The sequence below is a fragment of the Ursus maritimus genome, unplaced genomic scaffold (genome assembly GCF_017311325.1).
Source record: "Ursus maritimus isolate PB19 unplaced genomic scaffold, ASM1731132v1 scaffold_10, whole genome shotgun sequence".
Lineage (NCBI taxonomy): Eukaryota > Metazoa > Chordata > Mammalia > Carnivora > Ursidae > Ursus > Ursus maritimus.
Window position 1 is genome coordinate 78438046 of NW_024423344.1, and position 21800 is coordinate 78459845.

Sequence of the window (21800 nt, forward strand, 5' to 3'; positions counted from 1 at the left end):
TCTATGTCCCAAATCCTTTAAAAGTCAACATTTTAAAAACCCAACAGGCTCTGCTAATGGTCCTTCATCATAGCTAAGCACACAGTGTACGATGTTTCTGATTCTCATTCCCCAAAGAAAAGGCATCTTCTATCAAACTGAAACTAAACACATCGATTTTTGATAAATCTGATTATTTGGTAAGTAGTATTATTGCCTGTCATCCCTGTGGCTCCTGTAACATTACCGGTAACAGGAGTAAGGTCTACTCCACGACGCGCTGCCAGCGCTGCGGCGAGCGCCGCAGGTTCTGTGCCCAGGGTCCCGCCCAGAGCACGGGTCTGAGATCACGCCACGCAGGCAGCGACGCCCCACCCACCAGCCTAGACCACATGCCCTCGCCGGCCCGGGGAGCTCACTGCCTGCAGGACCAAGGCCCCAGTACCTCCAGCAGCCTCACGTCCAGTCTCTTGAGGATCTCAGGGCTGTCAAACTGGGCATTGGTGGCTCTGACGGCAGTTTCAAGAATTCCAGTCAGGTTGTGCTGATACAAAGTCGTAGCTGGACGGACAAGTTCTGGTCTTAAGGCATTTTTTAAAAATAAAAGAAAATGTTACTTGACTTCTTAATGAGCTTTGTAAAAACTCAGATTCATAAAAAGGGTTCAAATTATAAAAACTAAAGACAAAAAAACCCACTACAACATGGGAACAAAAGTTTCACAAAATTAGGGGCACCCAGGTGGCTCAGTTGGAAGAGCAGCTGCCTTCGGCTCAGGTCATGACCTCAGGGTCCTGGGATTGAGTCCTGCATCAGGTCCCCCCCTCAGCGGGAGGCTGCTTCTCCCTCTCCCTCTGCCCCTCCCCCCACTTGTGCTCTCTCTCTCCCTAATAAATAAATAAAATCTTAAAAAAAAAGTTTCACAAAATTAACTGTCAATAGGATTTCACCAAGTATTTTGGGGAGTAAAACAGTTCTGTAAATCTCAAAAAAATTAATTTTGATTCCACTTAACTTGAAAATACGTACAATGCGCCACATGCATTAAAAATAAAGTTTTCAACTTAAGTCTGGCCTATAGTGACATGAACTAGTGTGATCTGCACAGATCTGATGGGAAGAGAGGTCCTCATTAAATCAGAACAACTGGAGACATGGACGTCATGATTCTAAAGGCTAAAAATTACCGCATCATCAGCAAACACTTCTTCAGGGTTGCAATGTCTGGGTTTCCAAATAAGCTAACGTCCCTGTGGCTGAGAGCTGGCCAAGTCAAGAACACAGCCGTGCGGGGAGGGGAGGCGGAGGGAGGTGGTCGTCCGGAGCAAACCTGCCGTTGTCACGGACGGACTATACCACGTCAGGACCATGGCCAACACCCCGTGTGCTACACAGGACAGCTGGTAAGAGAGCAAATCCTACGAGCTCTCATCACAAGGAGAAAAGCTTTTTTTACTTTTTCTCTTCTCTTCTTGTGTATCTACACGAGAAGACAGGATGTCAGCTGAGCCCACTGTGGTCTCCACTACACAACGGATGGAAATCAAGTCATCATGCTGTACGCCTTACACTTACACAGTGACGTATGCTAACTATTCTCACTGAAACCGGGAAAAATCCCTGCCAATTATCCCCATGTGGGCATTTAAAAGCTCTGCAGCTACAAGCCTTCACTTCAATAAACACAGGGCAGAGAAAATGAAGGACCACAGCACCATCACTCACACATCTGAGGCTAGCTAGAGATTAGTGGCATTCCCCCCTTTTAAAACCATAACCTAAAACACGCCTTCCAGAAGCAGATCTTCCAATCATGAAATGCTCTAAATATAAAAACCTAGTATAAGGCAAATGTTAGGTCAGCTAAATGATTGAATCCGTAATGTGACCACAACCTCTGCATCTTGCCTTCAACTGAAAGAGGGGCCTTGCCAACGTCTACCTGCACCCCTGCACCGGCTCATCCCACACACTCCCATGAACCCCCTTCACGCACTCATCCCCAGCCACACAGCCAGCAGGCGCTGACCTCGCGACCAGGACTGAACTCACCAGAGGCCCCTTACCTACTCGGGCTGCAGAAGCGATACTTCCACAGGTGTGACCACAAAGCCCTTCCGTCTGGCACATCACCAACCCCTGCTCCCGCGGACCCACACGGTTACCCAGGAGCTCAAGCATGTGGGTCAGTGATTGCTGTGTGTGCCCCAAACTAACTACTTTCACACCGAAGATGGGACTTCAGGGGCTTGTGTCTGAAGCGGGGGCCTCAGGAGAAACGCACATCCTGGCTCCACCCAAGGGACCAAGCCACTCCGCGGGGGGCCCAGCGAACCACCTCAACCAGCTCCCTCAGGAGTTCTGAGCGCCAGGTGACTAGAACCACCTCATGAGCACACAGGCAAGACTGGAAGGCAACGCACTCTGTTAAGTGTTCTAAAGGGAGCATCACACAACCCCAATTTCCGTTCTTCCACGCCTGAGTGAAAATCACCCGCACTCGGTGCGCTGACTCACCAGCACTAGCTGGGAGCCGGGGATGCATCCCGAGGGTCTGCCTGTCTGTCTAGAGCCGGGAGCAGGACAGGCGCTAGGACAGAGGGAGCTGAAGGGGAAGGACGCACATCTAATTCTAGAAAGGAAGATACCATGAAAAATGTCCCAGAACAAAACAAAAAGAGCGGTAATATTTGCTTTATGGGAGTTTTTTCCCCCAAGAACCAATTTAAACTAAAACTATGGGGAAAAGTTCAGTTTGCAACGACACGTTTTTTGGACTCATTTCAAACTAGAGCTAAGTGTGACTCCACTGCACACCCTCGGACATGGGACCGTCGGTGCCACAGCACTCCCCAGGCACAAGGCTCCTCTGAGAACGAGCCACAGAACGAGCGCAAAGTGACCTCGACGTGACACTTTCATCTCTTCAGATCTCATCTTACTGATCTGTTCTACAAGAATTCAACAAGTTTTCCTCTAATGCCATTTATTCTTTAGGCCTGTGCTCACGCTGCAACCAACCGTGTGCTCGTGGGACCCGAGGACTCTGCTTACTTGAGCAAATCCATCAGGTGCCGTATGAAGTCGCCCTGGCCGAGCAGCAGGTACCGCCTCACGGCCTGCATGTGGTCCAGCAAGCTGTACTTCTTGTTCAGAACGTCCAGCAGGTACTTGCTGGTCTCAAAGTAAGCCGCGTCAATTTTCCCCCGAAACGCATTCTCCAAATCTGTGAACAAATCTGCAGCTATAAAGAACAAAAGAAGTGCACAGATGTGCATAAATTGTAATTTTATAAAGATAAAACGAAAGGCTCCCATGTACCAAAGCCATTGCCACACCCCCAAATGACCTTGGTGACAGACCCAACAGGCCGCGTGCGTGCTCAGGAAGGCGAGTGAGCCCCAGCCCCAGGACACAGACATGCTGCCGTGTGGCCGGCTGCCCCGTGACCTGGGAGAGGAGCCCAACAGCAGTCTGGCACTTGCTGGATCTCAAGGTCAAGTCACCCTCTGCAATATTACAAACCCAAAACCACACTCCAACACGCTGGTGAGCAGTGCGGGGGGGGGGGGGGTCACCGCTCAAGGGCCCACACGCGCCTACGAGATACTTTGGGAAGCAGTCTCGAGAACACACAAGATGGCACGTCTAAGAACGAGTGTCGTGAACTGGGAGCCTGGCTGTAAGGTCGGGGCTGCCACACCAGCTGCACTGGAGAACAAACCGTAGGGGAAGGTTTGCTGGGAGATTTTTGGGGGGACACGGAGTAAGAGCAGACTGTCACCAACAAGGAGACCTGTCAGCAGTAACATAAAAAAATAAATGTTTCCACAGGTTTATACTGAGAAATACACAGGGAGATTACACACATAATAGAGCTTCTTAATGCTAATCTACACTTCTATGGCACAAAACCACCTATAAAATTAAATACTTGATTTTATTTAAAAACTGTAACAATACTTAGGCTTGAAAAGAAGCCACTGTTGAGCCCCTGCTGGAGAAGAGGCAGGAGCCTTGCTCGTGGTCAGAGAAGACGAGGCCAGGCCGGCAGCACCGCCGTCTTCCCCACCAGCCACTCCCAAGTACCAGGAGCCTTCAGGGTTGTTTTCTGTTTGTTGCTCGGAGTAACAGTCCCAGTAAGAAGGATCTACTTTGTATCGCGGCTGTTCAGACCACACGTTACTGTGGGTGTGCAGGGGGAGGACACGCACGCTGCTCTCCACCAAGGTGAAGTCTGAGGACACAGTCACGTGAGGACACGACACGTGAGCGGTACCGTGGCCACATTTTAAGGGGCCATGGGGAGTGGGGTGCACACTCCTGTTGATCTATGTAGTTTTAAAAATGTAAATGTTACCCCCCAGAAACGTTTTTACTGAACCACGGCTGAGTCATGAAGGATTTACATCCCAGAGAAAAGGTTTAACGCTAACCAGCTCGAGCCCAGCGTGGCCAAACCTGCACGTTCCTTGTTCCCTGATGGGTTAGGCCTCTTTCACACCCTCATTTGTAAAGATGGCCTCTTTATTCTTTGGTCACACTTTCAAATATTCAAAACTTTTCACATTTAAGAAATACAAAATCAACTTTTTCCCCTGCTTTTGTGTTCCTAGCAGTCTTTCCAGGTTTGCTGCCTTTTCAACCATACTACTAGCCTTAACAGCAAAGAAACCCTTGTCCTGCAGACCGTGGCAGCGTGGGGGACAGTGGGCACAGCGTCGTCACTGCAGCTGAGAGAAGCAGTCGTGTAACGCAGCAGCACCCCCAACCCCCCGGACCCTCCCGCATGCGAGCACAGGCACCACACCACGTGGCCTGAGCTGGTCGTCTTCTCTGGGCACTAGGGAAAGGTCAAAATCTGTCAGTACAATTCTCCTGGCTCTTCTTCCTTGTTCTACCTCTTAAACATAGGTACTTTCCAAAAATTTATACTTGGACCACATCTCTCTCTATTCTAAGAACTAACTTGGGGTCCATGAATCCCTAAAACATGTATGCTAAATTGTGTGTGTTAAATGCACTTGGGGCAGGAAGGAAAGGCCTCTGACCCCAACAGCTGGAGCGTCTGCGATGCCACGGAGCCCTGTCCTTAACCAGCATGGTGACACGGACACTTCCCAAAGCCCTACAGCTGGCCCTGACCTCCATCTGGATGTTCAGTGTAGCTTTTCAAATACACTCTGGAGACCTCCTCCACCGAGTCCTCTCAGACACTAAAAATCAAACTGGGCCAAAAGGTACACCACTCATCACCAGGGAAATGCAAATCAAACCACAGAGAGGTACCACCTCCCACCTGTCAGAACAGCCAGAATCAAAAACACAAGAACAACAGGTGTTGGCCAGGATGCAGAGAAAAGGGGAGCCCTGAGCAAGGCTGGTGGGAATGCAAACGGGTGTAGCCACTATGGACAACACTGGGAAGTGTCCTCAAAAAATTAAAAATGAAACTACCATATGATCCAGTGATTCCGCTACTAAGTATTTACCCAAAGAAACTGAAAACACTAATTTAAAATAGCAAACATATGCATGCTATGTTCATCGCAGCAATATTTATAATACACAAGATACGGAAGCAGCCCAAGCGTCCATCGACAGGTGAACGGTTAAAGAAAATGTGGGGGACGCACACAATGGAATATGATTTAGCCTTTAAAAAAGGAAGACAATTCCGCTGTGGCGACACGGATGGACCCGGAAAACACTATGCTAAGGGAAATGAGGCGGACATAGAAATACCGGCTGGTATCACTTCCGAGTGGAATCTGAAGCCGCCCAACTCAGAGAAGCAGAGTCGAGTGGTGGCTGCAGGGCTGAGTGGGGGAGAGGTCGGTCACAGGGTACGAAGTTCTGGCGATGCCAGGTGAGAAAGGGCTGGGGTCTAGCGTACACACAGTGCCTCCAGCCAACCCCACAGCATCGCACACTCACAGCACCGTATCTGTTCGTCTCATTTAGCACTTCCTACCTTTAATTGTTGATAATTTAGGATTTCATCTTATTGCACACGTTTCTCTTCACACCTAGACTGCAAGCTCATGGAAGGCACAGCCAGCGGCATGAACAACTCGTACCGTCTTGCCTACACCTGCCACGCCGTCCCACGCACAGAAAGAGTCAGAACGCGCACGTGAGCAGCAGACACAGCAAGACCAGAAGCTGTACACGTGCAGTCGACTGCGCGCAAACCGTGGTGGGATTACTGAGGTGGGGCGGGCGGCCGATGGGGAGAACGGGAGAGGACAGCAGTGACGGAGGGAACCAGACAAGGTCTGGAGCAGAAGGCACTCTGCGTACAATCCACGCCTGTGAATAAGCCTCCTCGGTAGCTGCGGCCACCACAGGAACATCTGTCCGTTCTTTCCTCGGCAAACCATCGCTACAGCAGTTAAAAAATACTGATATAGGGGCGCCTGGGTGGCACAGCAGTTAAGCGTCTGCCTTCGGCTCAGGGCGTGATCCCCACGTTATGGGATCGAGCCCCACATCAGACTCCTCCACTAGGAGCCTGCTTCTTCCTCTCCCACTCCCCCTGCTTGTGTTCCCTCTCTCGCTGGCTGTCTCTCTCTCTGTTGAATAAATAAATAAAATCTTTAAAAAAAAAAAATACTGATATAAGTTACTAAGAATAGTTACTGAGTATAAAACAGCTTCACCTCGTCCAGTACTTATTAATGCCACATAAAACGGGAATTGAAAATTTACACAGTAATAGTTCATCCACTTCACACTACGTATTAAGGTATTTTGGATAACAATTCAGAAAATCTGTCAGTCCTACTGGACGAAGAATGCTTCAAGCAGAATATACACACGCGGCCCCTCCACCACCATCACGCTCATACCGTCCTGGGGTGAGTCTGCAGACTTGGTCACCGCTATCATCTTTGTAGTGGGTGTCTGGTCGTGACAAACCTGGTGCAGGAAATTTATTGATTTTCCTATCAGAAGGACCTAAAAAGGAAAATACCTTAGAGTTACCTTTATATAAAAATGATTAATCACTGAACTACTACAAATATTCATAAACAACAAACTGTTAATTAAAAACTAAAGAACAAGAACGTCTGGGGTAGTATCAAGTGAATTCTAGGAACTGAAAAGACATTATTAACAAACACATATTAACGGGTCAATGTATTCAATTCATACACACTTCTACTCATAAAACGCAGTAAAACCATGTTTAAGAAGACTGGTTCTGTCACATGATGCAGGCAGATACAAAGCCCCAAGTCTGTCTCCCGGCCTTACCTTCCTGGACTGGTCCATTGTGATGAAGGAGGGGATCATCGATTTCCGCAAGGTGTATTTGTCCTGCCACAGACGGTCGGTCTTCACCGCTGGGTCGGACGCTACAAAAAACTGAGAGTAGAGACACAGCCGCGTCAGACAGTGACCGTTGCGGCAAACTACCCACTAACAGCAACACTGAAGCAAAGCTCTCGAGACACAGGATACTGCCCTTTATACAGCAAAACTTGTCTTAAAAAGCATTTTCGATACATCATTCTCTAAATGGAATCACGTATGTCCCAGACTTTTTAAATGGAAGAGTAACGAAACAGGCTTTTTCCTGAAGATGTACGAGCTTCACGATGACCATCAGTGGTAACCTCTACTGTGTAATTTCGAGGGTCTGGGTGAGACGATGGAGCTCTCCTCCCTCAGCAAGAACGTGCAGAACTCCAGCGGTGCTGCCCCCCGGCCGTGTGCAGCCCTCCGCAGGCTCTCTCCTGCAGAGACCCCAAGTCTGGGATACAGACGGGCCGAAGCTAACCTACTCCACTCACGCGCTGCGGGCTCCGGGCAGACCTGGACATACGAGTGGCCGGCACCCATCAACCAAGCAGCGCTGCAGGAAGTGACCTTCCTGAGAACTACCCTGGCTCAGAAGCTTCTCCCCTGTCCACTGTGCTCCTCACCTTTGTTGACCCCATCGAGCAGCCTGACCCCTGACAACAGAAAGAGCACGGGTGGGAAGAGAGGAACTGCTGACTCCAGCTCACCTGCGACCACAACGAGGCCACTCTCATTTGTCAGTCAGATGTCCTGACAGACTCCTGCTTCTACCTCTATAAACCATATTTCTAATAGAGCTGCTGAGTCAAAGCAAGTCTTAACTCTTACAGACGTGCACGACTTCCTTTCCAAACAGCTGCGTCCACTGACACTCCCACAAGCAGGACGCTCCATGTTCTCATCCGTGCTCATTCCAGATTTTGCCAGTCAGTTGGTGAAAGCACAGCTGCTTGTGCTGTTACTGTTCTGACAAAGGAACTTGGGCCTGTGTTCATAATGTGGATGGCCATTTGCATTTAGTCTCCTCTAAACTGTCTTTTCACCTCCTCAACCCATCTTTCAACTGACTTTGCCCTTTTTCCATCAATATATGAAAATTGTTATATTCGGGGTAATGACCATTGGTGGGTCAAGTATTATGAATTTTTGCAAGTTAATCATGTACCACCATTTACGGTATATTCTACATTTTTGCTTTGTTCCATATTTGTTGTGTAGGTAAATGTCTTCCTTTGTGGCTTCTGAGTTTCCCATCTTCCTAAAATCTTCCCATTCCTGGATTACACAAATATCTTACATAATTTTCTTCTAGCATNGTGTTATTTTTATGACTCAGGTCCTTCATCCCTCCAGGATTTATCTCAGACGTGATGCAGGGGTCTAGGTTTCCTTCCGGACAGCATCCTTCTGTCTAGTGGCCAAGCCAGCCAGCACCTTCTCTTTAATGTGCCATTTTTTCGTCTGAGCTAGGACACCTTGTCAGAAACTCTCGCTGTCATTAATTATATCACTAGATCAAAAGGGTGGAAAGTTGACAAGAGCAAGAGAGGCTGAGGAGGTATTTGCTAGCATGTTTAGTTCCCAGCCCCCCATGGTGACCAGCGGGCTTTGCGTTTTATCATCATGAACACGGAGTTCCGTCCATCTCTGTTCCAATCTGTACACCTATTGTCCTTATTGGCACTCCAGGTTTCCCATTCTGGGACACCGGGAGCCTCCTCAAGCTGGAGGTGACGTCCTTTAGACTTGAGCCGCATTGTCTTCCTTGCTTCTGACGGAAGATGCTCTGTGCTCATCTTCTTCCTTCCTCCCCCAGACCTAGACTCAGCCCCTCCTCCAAGGAGCCCTAGTTCCTTTTAAATGGCACTTGGACCACAACCTCAGTACTTGGTAGTGTCTAAAGTTAGAAGCTGGATGGTTTGAGACTCCGCACTGGCCATGTTACACATGGCAATGTGGCTCCTAGCAGAACTGTAAAATCCAGTTAAGTCATAACATACTGAAAGCGCCTCTTCGGTGATTCTGACTCAAGTTCCAAATCGCCAGGCGAACAACGCACAACCCCGACTATGGAAAGTGTATCCACAGAGACAAAATGTATTTAAAGAACTTCAAAAATATTTTTAGTAATTATACAGCAATACAAAATTAATGGTTTCCTAGCAGGAATGCAAAATAGTATGTTTCAGAAAAATATTCAAGGAAGGTTGAAAAGGTTTTTTTCATTATTTACTTCAAATTAAAGTAAAAGGGTTACAAAATATCAACGCATGCACAGTACCTGATACACACAGAGAGAAATATACAAAAAATATTAACAGGTTATCTGTTCATGATAGGATTACTAATAACCTTTCTCTGTTAATACGCTCAAATATTTTTAAGTAGTAAATATTTTTAAATCAGAAAAAATATTGTCCAGAAGAGCTAAGTAATTCAAGCCAATGAGTGAACAGAGGGTGCCAGTAAAAAACCTTCTCAGTAACATCACTTTTCCAAGACAATCGAAGAAAAAAGGTGGGTTTTTTTCTGTTCATGGAAATCTACTCCCAAGGATAAATATTTAAGGAAACAAAATTTTTAATGACGCTAAGGTCTTACATCCGATCCCTGTTAAGTCAGGCCTACGTGGTATCAACTACACACAGCCAATCTCCTCTGTAAGTAGATACTTGAACAAATGCCAATATTTTTAAGACCAAGAGGATGAGATCACTATATTTATTTTCAACTCAAATTTCTTATCTTTAGGTACAAATTGAAATTACCAAAGTATATATTGATTTTTATATTTTAGATTTTTTTAATTTATATTCCCTTTCTAATTTTAAACATGTAACCAGTGACAGCTTTGAAGGATAATCGGTACTACTATAATTAAGCTATCATCACTTTAAAATACACGTCAATTATCCCTGACAGAAATTTTTTAAAATGTTATAAGCCCACGATGAGTAATCTAAAAGGTCACCCGATCACCACACTATGACTGCTCTGTGGCCTACCATTCAACAGATTAGATGAACTGCATATAAGTTGTATTTATCAGTTATTCACTTAAACAGAAGAGGTAGTTTCTACAAACAACACACTAATTTACCCTGATAGTTGGAGTGTAGCCGGGTTTTTATCAGTAAGAGCAATAAGACAATTTATTTTAAAAGATAAAAAACTCAGGCAATTCAGTCATCTTTAGAAATTATGAAAGCATCACTTCATCCGAGGGCAAAGGAGCGTGCAATCAATCTCCCAGCAAACACTGAGGGGAATAGGTACGTCCTAGCATTTAATTAATCCTCTGAAAAATATATAGTTATAGAGGAAAAAAACCAAGGCCAGAACATAATTGCTTTTATTTCATTGATGCATTTTCCACTCAAGGTTCTTTAATTTTCACCACGTGTCAAACACAGAAAGAACTGAGAAAAAAATATAACATAATTGTACCATGATTTCTCATTAACTGTTGGACAAATGCCAAGGCCTCCCTACTAAAAACAGAAATGAAGAGGGTAATTTTCTTAGCAAGCAGCATAGTTTCTAAGAAACAGATCCATTATTACACACAGACCCCAACTCCAACTGTCAACAGGCAGGCAACTCCCAAGGGCCCCCACCCCCACCACACAGAGAGCAGGGACAGAGGCTCTGGACCCCAACGGGGAAAGGTCACGTGCGATGTAAGCGGATGAAATCACTGAACGTCAGGGGTGGGGCACAGAGGTGTCAGAATGGTAACATATTTTATATGGTAAACTTTTAAATTCAATAATTCTTAGCAAAAGTTTAAAAGAAACAGAGTAACAAGAGTGCTGAATGCATCCACATATATTCCGAAAAGCAGTCACTGCATTAGCTCTAGTTCAGTCACTGACCTTCCAATCCAAGGATGTAGCTTTTCAGTTTTAGAGCATTTAAGTAAACATTTGAAGTCTGCAAATTTTCAAATTCTGTAAGCAAAGGCCTTTTACCTTTGCCCTTCTTTTCTTGCTCCTAGTTGAAGCCCCTCGCCCTTTGACAAGAATTATCCAAAAGGCAAAAAATAAAAATAAAGTAAATTAACACTGAACTATCTTGGGGCCCCTGGGGGGGCTCAGTCAGTGAAATGGCTGCCTTCGGCTCAGGTCATGATCCTGGGGTCCTGGGACTGAGCCCCACGTCAGGCTCCCCCTGCTCAGTGGGAAGCCTGTTTCTCTCTCTGCCTCTGTGGGCCTCCTGCTTGTGCTCTCTCGTACACACACGCGCGCTCTCTCGCTCTCTCTCTCAAATAAATAAAAAAATAAAATCTTTAAAAAAAGAAAGAGAGGGGCGCCTGGGTGGCACAGCGGTTAAGCGCCTGCCTTCGGCTCAGGGCGTGATTCCGGCGTTATGGGATCGAGCCCCACATCAGGCTCCTCTGCTGGGAGCCTGCTCTTCCTCTCCCATTCCCCCTGCTTGTGTTCCCTCTCTCGCTGGCTGTCTCTATCTCTGTCAAATAAATAAATAAAAGCTTAAAATAAATAAATAAATAAAAATAAAAAAAGAAAGAGAGGGGAAAAAAACATTGAACTATCTTGTTCTTACCTTAAACTTGCATAACTGCTCACCTCAATCACTCACGGGAGAAAACCCATGTGAGCCACTAAAGGCCTAATAGATATAGTTTCTCCAGGTAGCACTAGCAACAAAGTGAAAACCAAATGTTTTCATTTGTACTACTTTGTAACAGCCAAAAATAATTAGAAACCTCTTCCCAAATGCTGAAAGTACTTTCTAATCATTTACAATATTTATAAATTCTTAGAGTGCTCTATTTTTGTCCACCTTTGCATTTCATAACAGAAGATAAACAAAATGCAAGTTGGATACCAGTTCCTGCNGATTGGGCTAAAGAGGCCTATATTTTTGTAACAATTCACAGTAAAATCCCAACTGGTGGACCCAGAGGCAATTTTTAATGATTCCATACCAGAAACAGCAAAGCTCAGAGGCCATTTGAAATTTCGGGTAAAAGGAAAAGAAAATCATTCATGGGTTGCAAGACAGCCAAACCCAGAGCAGCTAAGGCAGGACACTGACCACTGCAAGCAGCAGGACAGACAGAAGCCTTTCCAGGGAACATGGTAAATCCTGGCACGTGAAGGAGCTTCCTGGAAGGACAGAACTACAAGCTCTGAAGAACCAGCAGCAAAGACACTGAGATCTCCTGCTCTCAGTAGGAGCCTCGTGCAAGAAAGTCACCAAGGAGTGGACAGCTGGGTCAGAGAAGGAAGGTCCAAGAGCTCCAGTAAAGACAAGCAGAGACGGTTCCGGGTCCCACACCTGACTGGCATTGCACCCATCCCCAGGCAGGAGAAGAGCTTGCTGTGCACGCTCACACCTGTGCTAAGCCTACATGAAACTAGCTCCCATCCATGGCAGCGGGGCAGTCCACGACTTTTCTTGGAGGTTTTGTTCTAACTGGGGGTTCTCAAGCTGGGTCCATGAGCACTGAATGCTGAAAGGCAGATCTGTAAATGTGGAAGGGAAAGGAATTACACTTTGGCACTGACATCTACCTGAAATTTAGCTCTTCCTTCCATTATAAATGCAAAGAGAGTCCCCATGACTTTGTCACCAGAAGAAATCAGATGTTCTCACATCACCAGTGAAAAGTTGGTGCACAGATCTCAAAGTCACTAATCCTTCTTACTGAATGTGTTAGTAAAAACATACATCTATTACTGTATTGCTAATTTAATACTAAATCTGGAAACACTACATACAGTTAAACAGAGTTCTGTACCTTGTAATTTCTCTCATATGCAGTGCTTCCTATTCTTCATTGACGATTACGCTTTCCCCTCCACAGACAGCATTCTACAAATGAGAGCTGGTGCGGTCTATGGAGGCACTCTGCATTCATCTCCCTCTCCTCACCCCAATCTTGACGGCACACTCTGCAAATGTCCTGCTGGTGCTGCACTGTGCCTCCAAAGCCTCCTCGTGCCCACGTCACAGTCCACGTCAAACCTCCCTCCGAGGTTCCCAAGGGCAGCCAAAGGGACTGGAGACTGAAAACAACCAGGCTCTACTCAGGCCTGCTGAATACACGGTAGGCATCAAGGATATCCCCAAACCAGCAGAGGCAGAAACAACTGAGCAAAGGAGGAAAGTGAAATCTTCGGGCGCGCACCCTTCACATAATACAGTTACCATTTTCGTGAATTCAGTGGTTTTTAGTATTTTCCACAAGGTTGTGTAACCACCAACACTATCAAATTCTACAACATCTTCACCACCTGCAGAGAAACTCCATACCCGTCAGGCAATGACCTCCCCTATCCCTCTCTCCCCCTCCCAAGCCCAGACAACACTAATCTGTCTCTATGAATTCTCCTGTTCTGTACATTTCATGTAAATGAAATCATACAATTAGTGACCTTTTGTGTCTGGCTTATTTCACTCAGCCTAATGTTTTCAAGATTCACCCGTGTCATAGCACACACCAAAACTTCATTCCTTTTTAAGGCTGAATATTCTGTGCTATGATACAGACAGACCACATTTTGCTTAACCACCCATTAGCCGATGGACACTGGCACTACTTCAACTCTGGACTACCACGGTAACGAAGAACACTTCTCTGAGGCTCCATAGAAGTTTTAAAGGAACATATGTGCTGCTTTTCTTGGGTACACACCTGGAACTGCTGGGTCTGCGTGTAACTTGCCGAGGAACCGCCAGCTCTGTTCCCCAGCAGCCACACCGCTCTGTTTCCACCAGCACTGCATTAGGTTCTAATTTCCCCGAGTCTTTGCCAACACTCGTCATGTTCTGGCTTGTTCTTTCCTCTAATACCATCCCAATGAGTATGACAGGCTATCCAACTGTGGTTTCGATTCACACTTCCCTGAGGACTAATGTTTCAAATCTTTTCCTGTGCTTATTAAAGGCCATCTGTAGATCTTTGGGAAAATCTCTACTTTGGACTTTGCCTATTTTCTCACTTGGGGTGTTTACCTTTTTGCTCTTGAGGTGTGATAGCTCTTTATATATTCTGGATGCTGGACCCTTACCACAGACATATATGAATTACAAATATTTTCTCTCATTCCGTGGGTCGTTTTCCTACTTTCTCAATAATGTCCTTCTACATAACTAAGTTTTTAACTCTGATGAAATACAATTTATCTTTTTCTTTTGTTGCTTAAGCTTTTGGTGATGTATCTAAGAAACCACTGCCTAATCCAGAGTCACAAAGACTTACACCTAGGTTAACTTCTAAAAGTATTACAGCTTTAGCTGTGAGATCTATTTTGAGTTACCTTTTATATATGGAATGCAACTGAGGTCCAAAGTCACTCCCGTGTATGTGGATATCCAGCTGTCCCAGCAACACCTGCTGGGGCACTTTTTAAAAATCAAACAAAAATGAATGCATTCATTTCTGGACTCTCACTTCTACTCTCTCGGTCTCATGCCAATACCACACTTCCGATTGCTGTGCACTGTAATATGCTGTGAAATCAGGACACGTGGGTCTTCCAACTCTACTGTTTTCTCAAGAGTGTGTGGCTCCCCAGGCGCCGTGTATGTCCACAGGACTTTGAGGACCAGCTTTCCCATTTCTGCAAAAAGGCCACTGGAATTTTGACAGAGATTACATTCAATCGGACATCATCTGGAGAAGTGCTGTCATCTTCACAATATCACATCTTCCAATCCGTGAACATGTGGTGCTGCTCCATTTACTCAGGTCTACTTTCACGTGATTTCAACAGTTTTATATAATTTTCAGCGTGCAATTCTTCCACCTCCTTGCTTTAATTTCTCCCTAGGTGTTTGATTAGTTTTGACACTATAATACATAGAACTGTCTTAATTTTATTTTTGGATTGTATTTCAAGTATATAACAAAGTCACTGATTTTTGTGTGCGGATCTTATACCCAGCTAATCTGGCAAACGTGTTTATAAGATTTATATTGTGAACACCTTAGTTTCCTATATATGAAATTATGTCACCTATGACAGAAATTATTTTAGTTCCTTTCCAATCTGAGTATCTTTGGTTTTTAACTGTTCCCTTGTCTAACTGCCCTGACTAGAGCCTCCGGTGCGATGCTGAGTAGAAGTGGGGAAAATGGAACCCCTGTCTTGTCCCTGATCTAGAGGACAGAGTATACACCCTTTCACCATTACGATGTTACCCATTAGTGTTTCACAGATGCCCTTGATTAGGTGAGAAGTTCCTTTCTATTCCTAGTTTGCGTGTTGAATTTTATCAAATGCTTTTTCTGCATCAATTGGGTTATGGTTTTTTCTTCACTTTATCAGTATGATACGTTACGCTGATTTTAATTATGTTGAACACTCTTTAATTCGTGGGAGAAGTCTCACTTGGTTATGGTGTACCACCCTTTTACCTTCTAGTCCATCTCAGTACTTTGTGAGGACTTCTGCGTCTACACCCATAAAGGATATTGGTCTCTAGTTTTCTTGGGTTGTCTTTTGCTGGTATTGGGATCAGAGTAATACTAGCCTCACAAAATGTGTTAAGAAGTGTTCTTTCCTCAGGGCACCTGGGTGGCTCAGTCATTAAGCATCTGCCTTTGGCTCAGGGCGTGATCCCAGGGTCCTAGGATCGAGCCCCGCATCGGGCTCCCTGCCCCACTGGGAGCCTGCTTCTTCCTCTCCCACTCCCTCTGCTTGTGTTCCCTCTCTCGCTGCTGTCTCTCTCTGTCAAATTAATAAATAAAATCTTAAAAAAAAAAAAAAAGAAGTATTCTTTCCTCAATTTTCTGGAAGAGTTTGAGAAGAAATAATGCTAACGTTTTATATATTTGGTAGAATTCACCAGTGAAGCCATCTAGTCCTGGGCTTTTCTTCACAGGAAGGTTTTTGAGATTACGGACTCAATCTCCTTACTTGTTATCGGTCTATTCAGATTCCCTGTTTCTCCAGGACTTGGTGTTGATGGCTTGTGTTTCGAGGAGCTCTCAGGTTTTATTATCCGGAAATGACTTTTGCAGGTGGAGTTTACAGGACAGAGAACATCTGAATGACAGCTTTTCCTTCCGGCACTTTGAATGTGTCATCCTACCGCCTGCTGGCCTCCATGGTTTCTGAGGAGAGATCAGCTGTTGACCTAATCGAGGACCTTCTCCGTGAGTTCTCCTCACATGATGCTTCTAAGGTTCTCTGTCTTTCCGCGGCTTAATTACAGAGTAGAATCTTGTGGGCCTGAGTTTTCCTCCTTCAAGTTCCTCAGACCAGATAACCTGTTAACCTACTCGCAAGGCACTTTTCTTCTTCCTGCTCAAATCTGCAATTGAGCCACTAGTGATTTTTGTTCCTTTCCTACTATACTTTTCAACTCCAGAATTTCTTCTCTGCGTCCTTTCTACAATTTCTTTTAATCTACATTTTGTGCTTTCTTTGATTACAGAATGGAGCATTTCCTTATACAGGTACTTACTCAACTACTTTTTAAAGAGCAGTTACAAGGCTCCCATACAGCTACTTACAGTTAACCATACACTTGAAGAAATCTGATTTCACAACTAAGTTAAAACTCATTACACAGTTGAGGGAAAATTAACCAACACAGGAACTGAAGAGACAAAAACACCCAAATTTTAATCGGCTAAGGATCAAAGACACAACACAATTGTCTAAACAACCAAATTCTTAAGATAACTATATTACTTAGAGTAAAGCAAAGAGAACCTTCCCAAAATTAATCAGGGACAAATAAGCATTTAGAAATGCATGGTTCAACAGAAAACCAGGAAGTCAAAGATCACCACAAATAAGAGAAAGGCCACAGAAATTTTAGGGTCAGTGGGTATTCAGATTTTCTCTAGTGCTCTTCTTCCGTTAATTAAGAGCAAACAACATAAGCATGCTTACCATGTGCCTGACTCAACCCTCACACATCGGCACAACCCCATGAGATCGGCACTGCCGTTGCACACACAGGAAAGATGTGGAAGGGCAGGCTGAGAGAGGCCAAAGCACTTGCCAGGATACAGAGCCATCAGAAACCGAAGCTGCGTCATCGGACTCCAGGACCTGAGCCCTTAAGTTCCACCCAACAGAGACAGAGCAGCTGAGCTAGGACAAGACCCACAGGCACCACAGTACTAACCATGGAGACCCAAAGCAAAGAACGCAGTACACTCTATGTCAAGAAGGATTCACTTTAGGTCATCCACCGTTACAACGCACTTCACCAGCACAACTCATGAAGCAAACAAGCTCATCGGGAGCATTAAGGACTTAGCTGAGCAAAGTAACTAGCAAATAAAACTTTACCAATCCTGAAGATCCTAAGCCCTTCTCTAAACTCAGACCCTAAGTGAGAATACCGGTAAGCATAAAACCTTGGGGGAAAAAAAAAGAAGATAAATCTACTGTAATACAATGTCAGTATTCCGGTAGTCTGAGGAGCGTATTGTATAGTCCTGACTTTTCTATAAGGGTGAAATTATACAAAAAGAAAAACATTTAAGAAAAACTTTACCAATGAAGCAAGACCTGAGATCAGTTTAAGTGATCATTTGCGTTACTAATCCTAATACTGTATTCAACATTATTTAGTATTTTTTCTTTAAATAAAACCTGACGTTTGTCTTACACATATTCTGTGCAATAAGAGTTCTTCAAAATGAGTGCCCCAAATATAAGCTATCCCAGTCTGAAAGAGTTTGCTTTTGTCTCACCCCAGTGAATCAATGTTCAAAAATGGTAAAGAAAACAGTCTAGAGGAAAATCAGTTTGGAAGTCTGTGCCTGATTCTATCTATGGTCCCACAATTAGTATCAACAAAATAAATAAATAAATAAGCCCAAATCACACAGAAGGCAGAAAATCAATAAAGAACTGGTGGTACCTTTAAGGACTACTTTAAAAACACAGACGCATACAATGAATTAGTGGTATAATTAAGGACTACTTGAAAAACCTCATTGCTAGAAAATGCAAACTAAATTATTCTCAAGAAAAAAAAAAAAAGTATTACAAGTTAGAAATTAGGTACTAAATTCAAAAAACATAATTAGCCAGTCTGTGGCTCTGACGTTTAGCTGCAGCGGTACACGTGCCGGCAGGGCCCAGACGACAACTCCACTCTGACCTTTGAAGACAATCAGGCTCATCAAGCCGACTGATTGGCAGCTATTAAAAAGTTAATATCACCCAAATTCATATAATTTATGTATTAATTATTGGGTGGGGAAGGAGGTGGAATACAAATTTTTTATTAATAAAAAGGAATAATTTTTCATCTTTTTATAATCTTAATGTTTTTTCCTATATGAATTTTTTATTTCTGGATGTCATTCCAGGAAAATCCTGACTCTGTTTTATCTGGGAATGAGATAAAGTCCAATTTCAATAAGATTCTGGGAATGCACTCATTTCCCTTTAGGTGCTGAGCGCTGGAATGTGGTATATACGGTAGATGTGGCAAAAGGAACGTCGGGGAAGGGTCAGCAGCCGAATCTGTGACTCTCTGCACGACTCTCACAACTTTTCTCTAAGTCTGAAATGATGTGAAAATAAACAGTTAAAAGAAAAATAATTTTAAAAATGCAATCACAAACACAAGATATCCAAATGTATAAAACCATCCCATGATTCAAGTCTAGAAAGACAGACAAATGCACCGGAAAAATGGGCAAAAGACAAGCACAGCAATTAGTAGAATAAAGTAACCAATCAACACAAAAAGTTGGTCAATCTCACTGGTAACCAGCGAAACGCATCACAGGAGAGGCTGCACACCACAGGCGGGAGTAAAACCCTCACGAGAACTGAGGAGCGAGTGCTGACCAGGCTGGAGCAGCAGGAACCGCAGAGGCGCGACTGCAGGGGGACTGGCAGGGCCACCCCAGCGCTGGAAAGGGCAGCATGCACGCCCCAACAGTGGGCAATCTCACCTCCCAGGGCTGCCCTCAGAGAAACGCATCAATATACACAGGGAGGCACAGAAAGGATGCTCTTTTCAAGGTTCTTTCAAAGGTTTACAACCACAAAGACCCGACCCCCATCAGAAGGGCTGCTACCTAGAAAGTGCGATGTCCACGTTTAGTACGTGTAGCAATAAAGGACAACGGTAACACCGCCACGGAAGGACCTACGAGACGCGATAAGCGACCCACACCTGCACCTGTAGATGCCGCCCGAGTGCCTCGAAAGCACGCCTAAAACCATCCCCTGCAGTCGGCTCTGCGGCCACGCTTGTTTTAAAAGCCACTGGTTCCAGCTCAACTGATCTCTCAGGAAACAACGGGAGCGTGACACAAATTTCATGACTGCTTCCATCAAGTTCATCCACAAGAAACTAGGTGAGACCAGGAACCCAGAACAGGGGGGCGCACAAATCGCAGACACCCCCACACTCCAGCAGCTGCCTCAATCCATCCTGCGCACCCGGGGCCACGACCTTGCGCGGCGCCGCAGGTGAGCCTCCTCCTGCCACGGCCACAAGCCCACGTGAGCACTTCTTCGAGGTAAATGCCATAGTCACTCCAGAACGCAAGGGGTGCCTAACGACTGAATGCATGTTGACGGTACCACGGCTTCTGCGAGGCTCCTGTCCTGTTTGAAACTACTGTCACTGACGAGGGTTTTGAGTGTGCTGCCCCCCCCTCTACTTTTTGTCAGAGGACCTGTGGACTTTACTGTGTGACTCTGCACAGCGCAGGCGTCTTCAGGAACACACGAGCTGCCCTCCAGCAGCACAGACCCTGTTCCAATAGGCGCAGAGCACATACACGAAGAATTTCACTGAAACCGCGGGCACCACAGACGGCCCAGTGAGTGTAGCGCACGTGGTCATCTCGCGAAGCCACAGAACACGTGATGCTGCCCCACGAGGGTGAGCGCGTGCACACGGGAGACCTAGTCCTAGTCCCGGGCAGGGGATGGGAACTCCTGCGTCTCCCACCGTAAACCTGGGATAATAGTCTTCCACGGCACACACACAGCTCTGCTGCTCAGAGGTAACCGGCTTTCAAAGCTCTGTACGAACTACGCACGGCGTTCGATGGTGCAAGCTGGCATTCCGGGGAAGGGAGATCGAGAGACTACGGGCGCCCATGCCCCCTAGAGCCGAGTCTGGGGCCGGAAGGCATTCCTTACTTCATGGTAAGTGTCCTCGAGCTCCCCGTCGTATATCCAGCGGTACAGGAAGCTCAGCACGGGATGGGACACCAGACTGAGGATGTGCTGCACCAGTGACCTCACGTACGGGTCTCCCGTCTTCGTGTACGCGTGCACGGCGGAGGCCAGCTCGCCCCCTTTCCTTCCTGCGGGACACACGGAGAACACCCAAGTTACACTCCCCGGAGAGACGGTTAACACAACACTAACCAGAATGGCCAAGTAATGGAGATAGTGCGTCTGTTTCCTTACTATCACCTTGGACGGAGAGCAGTGCTTAGCATGTCGGGGAGCCCGGAGAGCGAGGGTCTGCCCCGGGCTGCGCACGTCAGAGCAGGCACTCACCTCCCTCCTCAAGGCCACTCCCGAGCTCTTCAAGAGCAAAACCCTGACTCGCTCTTCAAGCTACAACATGAACCTTCACCTTTTCGGACTCAGACACACATTAAGATTCACACTTGATACTGCACTCCAAGATACAAATAAATATCCATAACACATAAAAGCTCTAGAAAATTCTCGCACTTTACTGCTTCCTGTCTCCTTCCTGTTCTCTGTGGGGGTGACATGCTAGTCTCAACGCCCTGAACTGCTGCACCGCCAGTCGGGGGCTGCAGCTTACAGCCCTAGACCTCCTGCTCTACACCCACAGTGCCCTGTGTCCTGGGCGCAGAGCTCAAGAGGAAGGACCGGGAGCAGCAAAAATCAGGTCCAAAAACACAAGCACACAAAAAGTTAATGCTAAGAATTTGGGAATTTATTGGAGTGCTGAAAGATTTTAGGGAAGGACTGATGTGATCTGATGTGAATGAGATGCTTCTGAAGTGCCTGAGGAAGGGGCAGAGAAGGAGCGGGAGGCGCAGGACTGGAGGGGCTAAGTGAATCCTGAAAGGGGAAGACAGAGGAGCAGTCTGGTAGGAGCCCACGCGCGGGTGCTCGGCATCGGAAAAAACGGACATGCTTAATCACTATGCTCCACTTCCTCTTTTTGAGGGGAGGTGCCAGGAGGTAGGGGAGGCAGGGCATGGATGGCATGGTGATGTCAGATCCAGACATGCTGGAGTTCTGGCCCTGGGATCACCCCGGTGGAAGACGGCAGCAGACATGGGGCCATGACCTAGGGGCTGACCACCGGCATCTCACACGCCCCCCTCGGCCCTCACGATCCTAAGAGGTGGAGGCTACCAGTGCCCAAGCATTACAGACGAAGAGAAGAGACGAAGAGGATCTTGGCCAAGGTAGCACAGTGAGAACAAATGTTTGGAAGACAACGAGAAATGCAGACCAAGAGCCCAGGAGAGGCCTCAGCCAGACACGCACACTTGAGAATGTGGAACACACAGCTGGTGAGCCCAGATGTGGGCTATAACCTCGGGAGGAAGAAAC

General features: G+C 46.0%; 1 protein-coding gene across 6 annotated transcripts in view; it reads right to left on the reverse strand.

The window, feature by feature from the left end:
- Positions 1–21800, reverse strand: part of TUBGCP3 (tubulin gamma complex associated protein 3) — a 71205-nt gene that overhangs the window by 23798 nt on the left and 25607 nt on the right. For 5 of the 6 annotated variants that reach the window (XR_005833302.1, XM_040624739.1, XM_040624747.1 and 2 more), the window contains 5 exons: positions 20394–20560; positions 7240–7350; positions 6831–6939; positions 3034–3223; positions 425–560 (listed from right to left, as the gene is read on the reverse strand). Coding sequence is in view for 5 of the 6 variants with exons in the window: in XM_040624739.1 (XP_040480673.1) it covers positions 425–560; positions 3034–3223; positions 6831–6939; positions 7240–7350; positions 20394–20560 (713 nt within the window). In the remaining variant the exon portion in view is untranslated. The remainder of the gene's footprint in view (positions 1–424; positions 561–3033; positions 3224–6830; positions 6940–7239; positions 7351–20393; positions 20561–21800) is intronic. The other variant, XM_040624744.1, reaches the window with a different exon arrangement.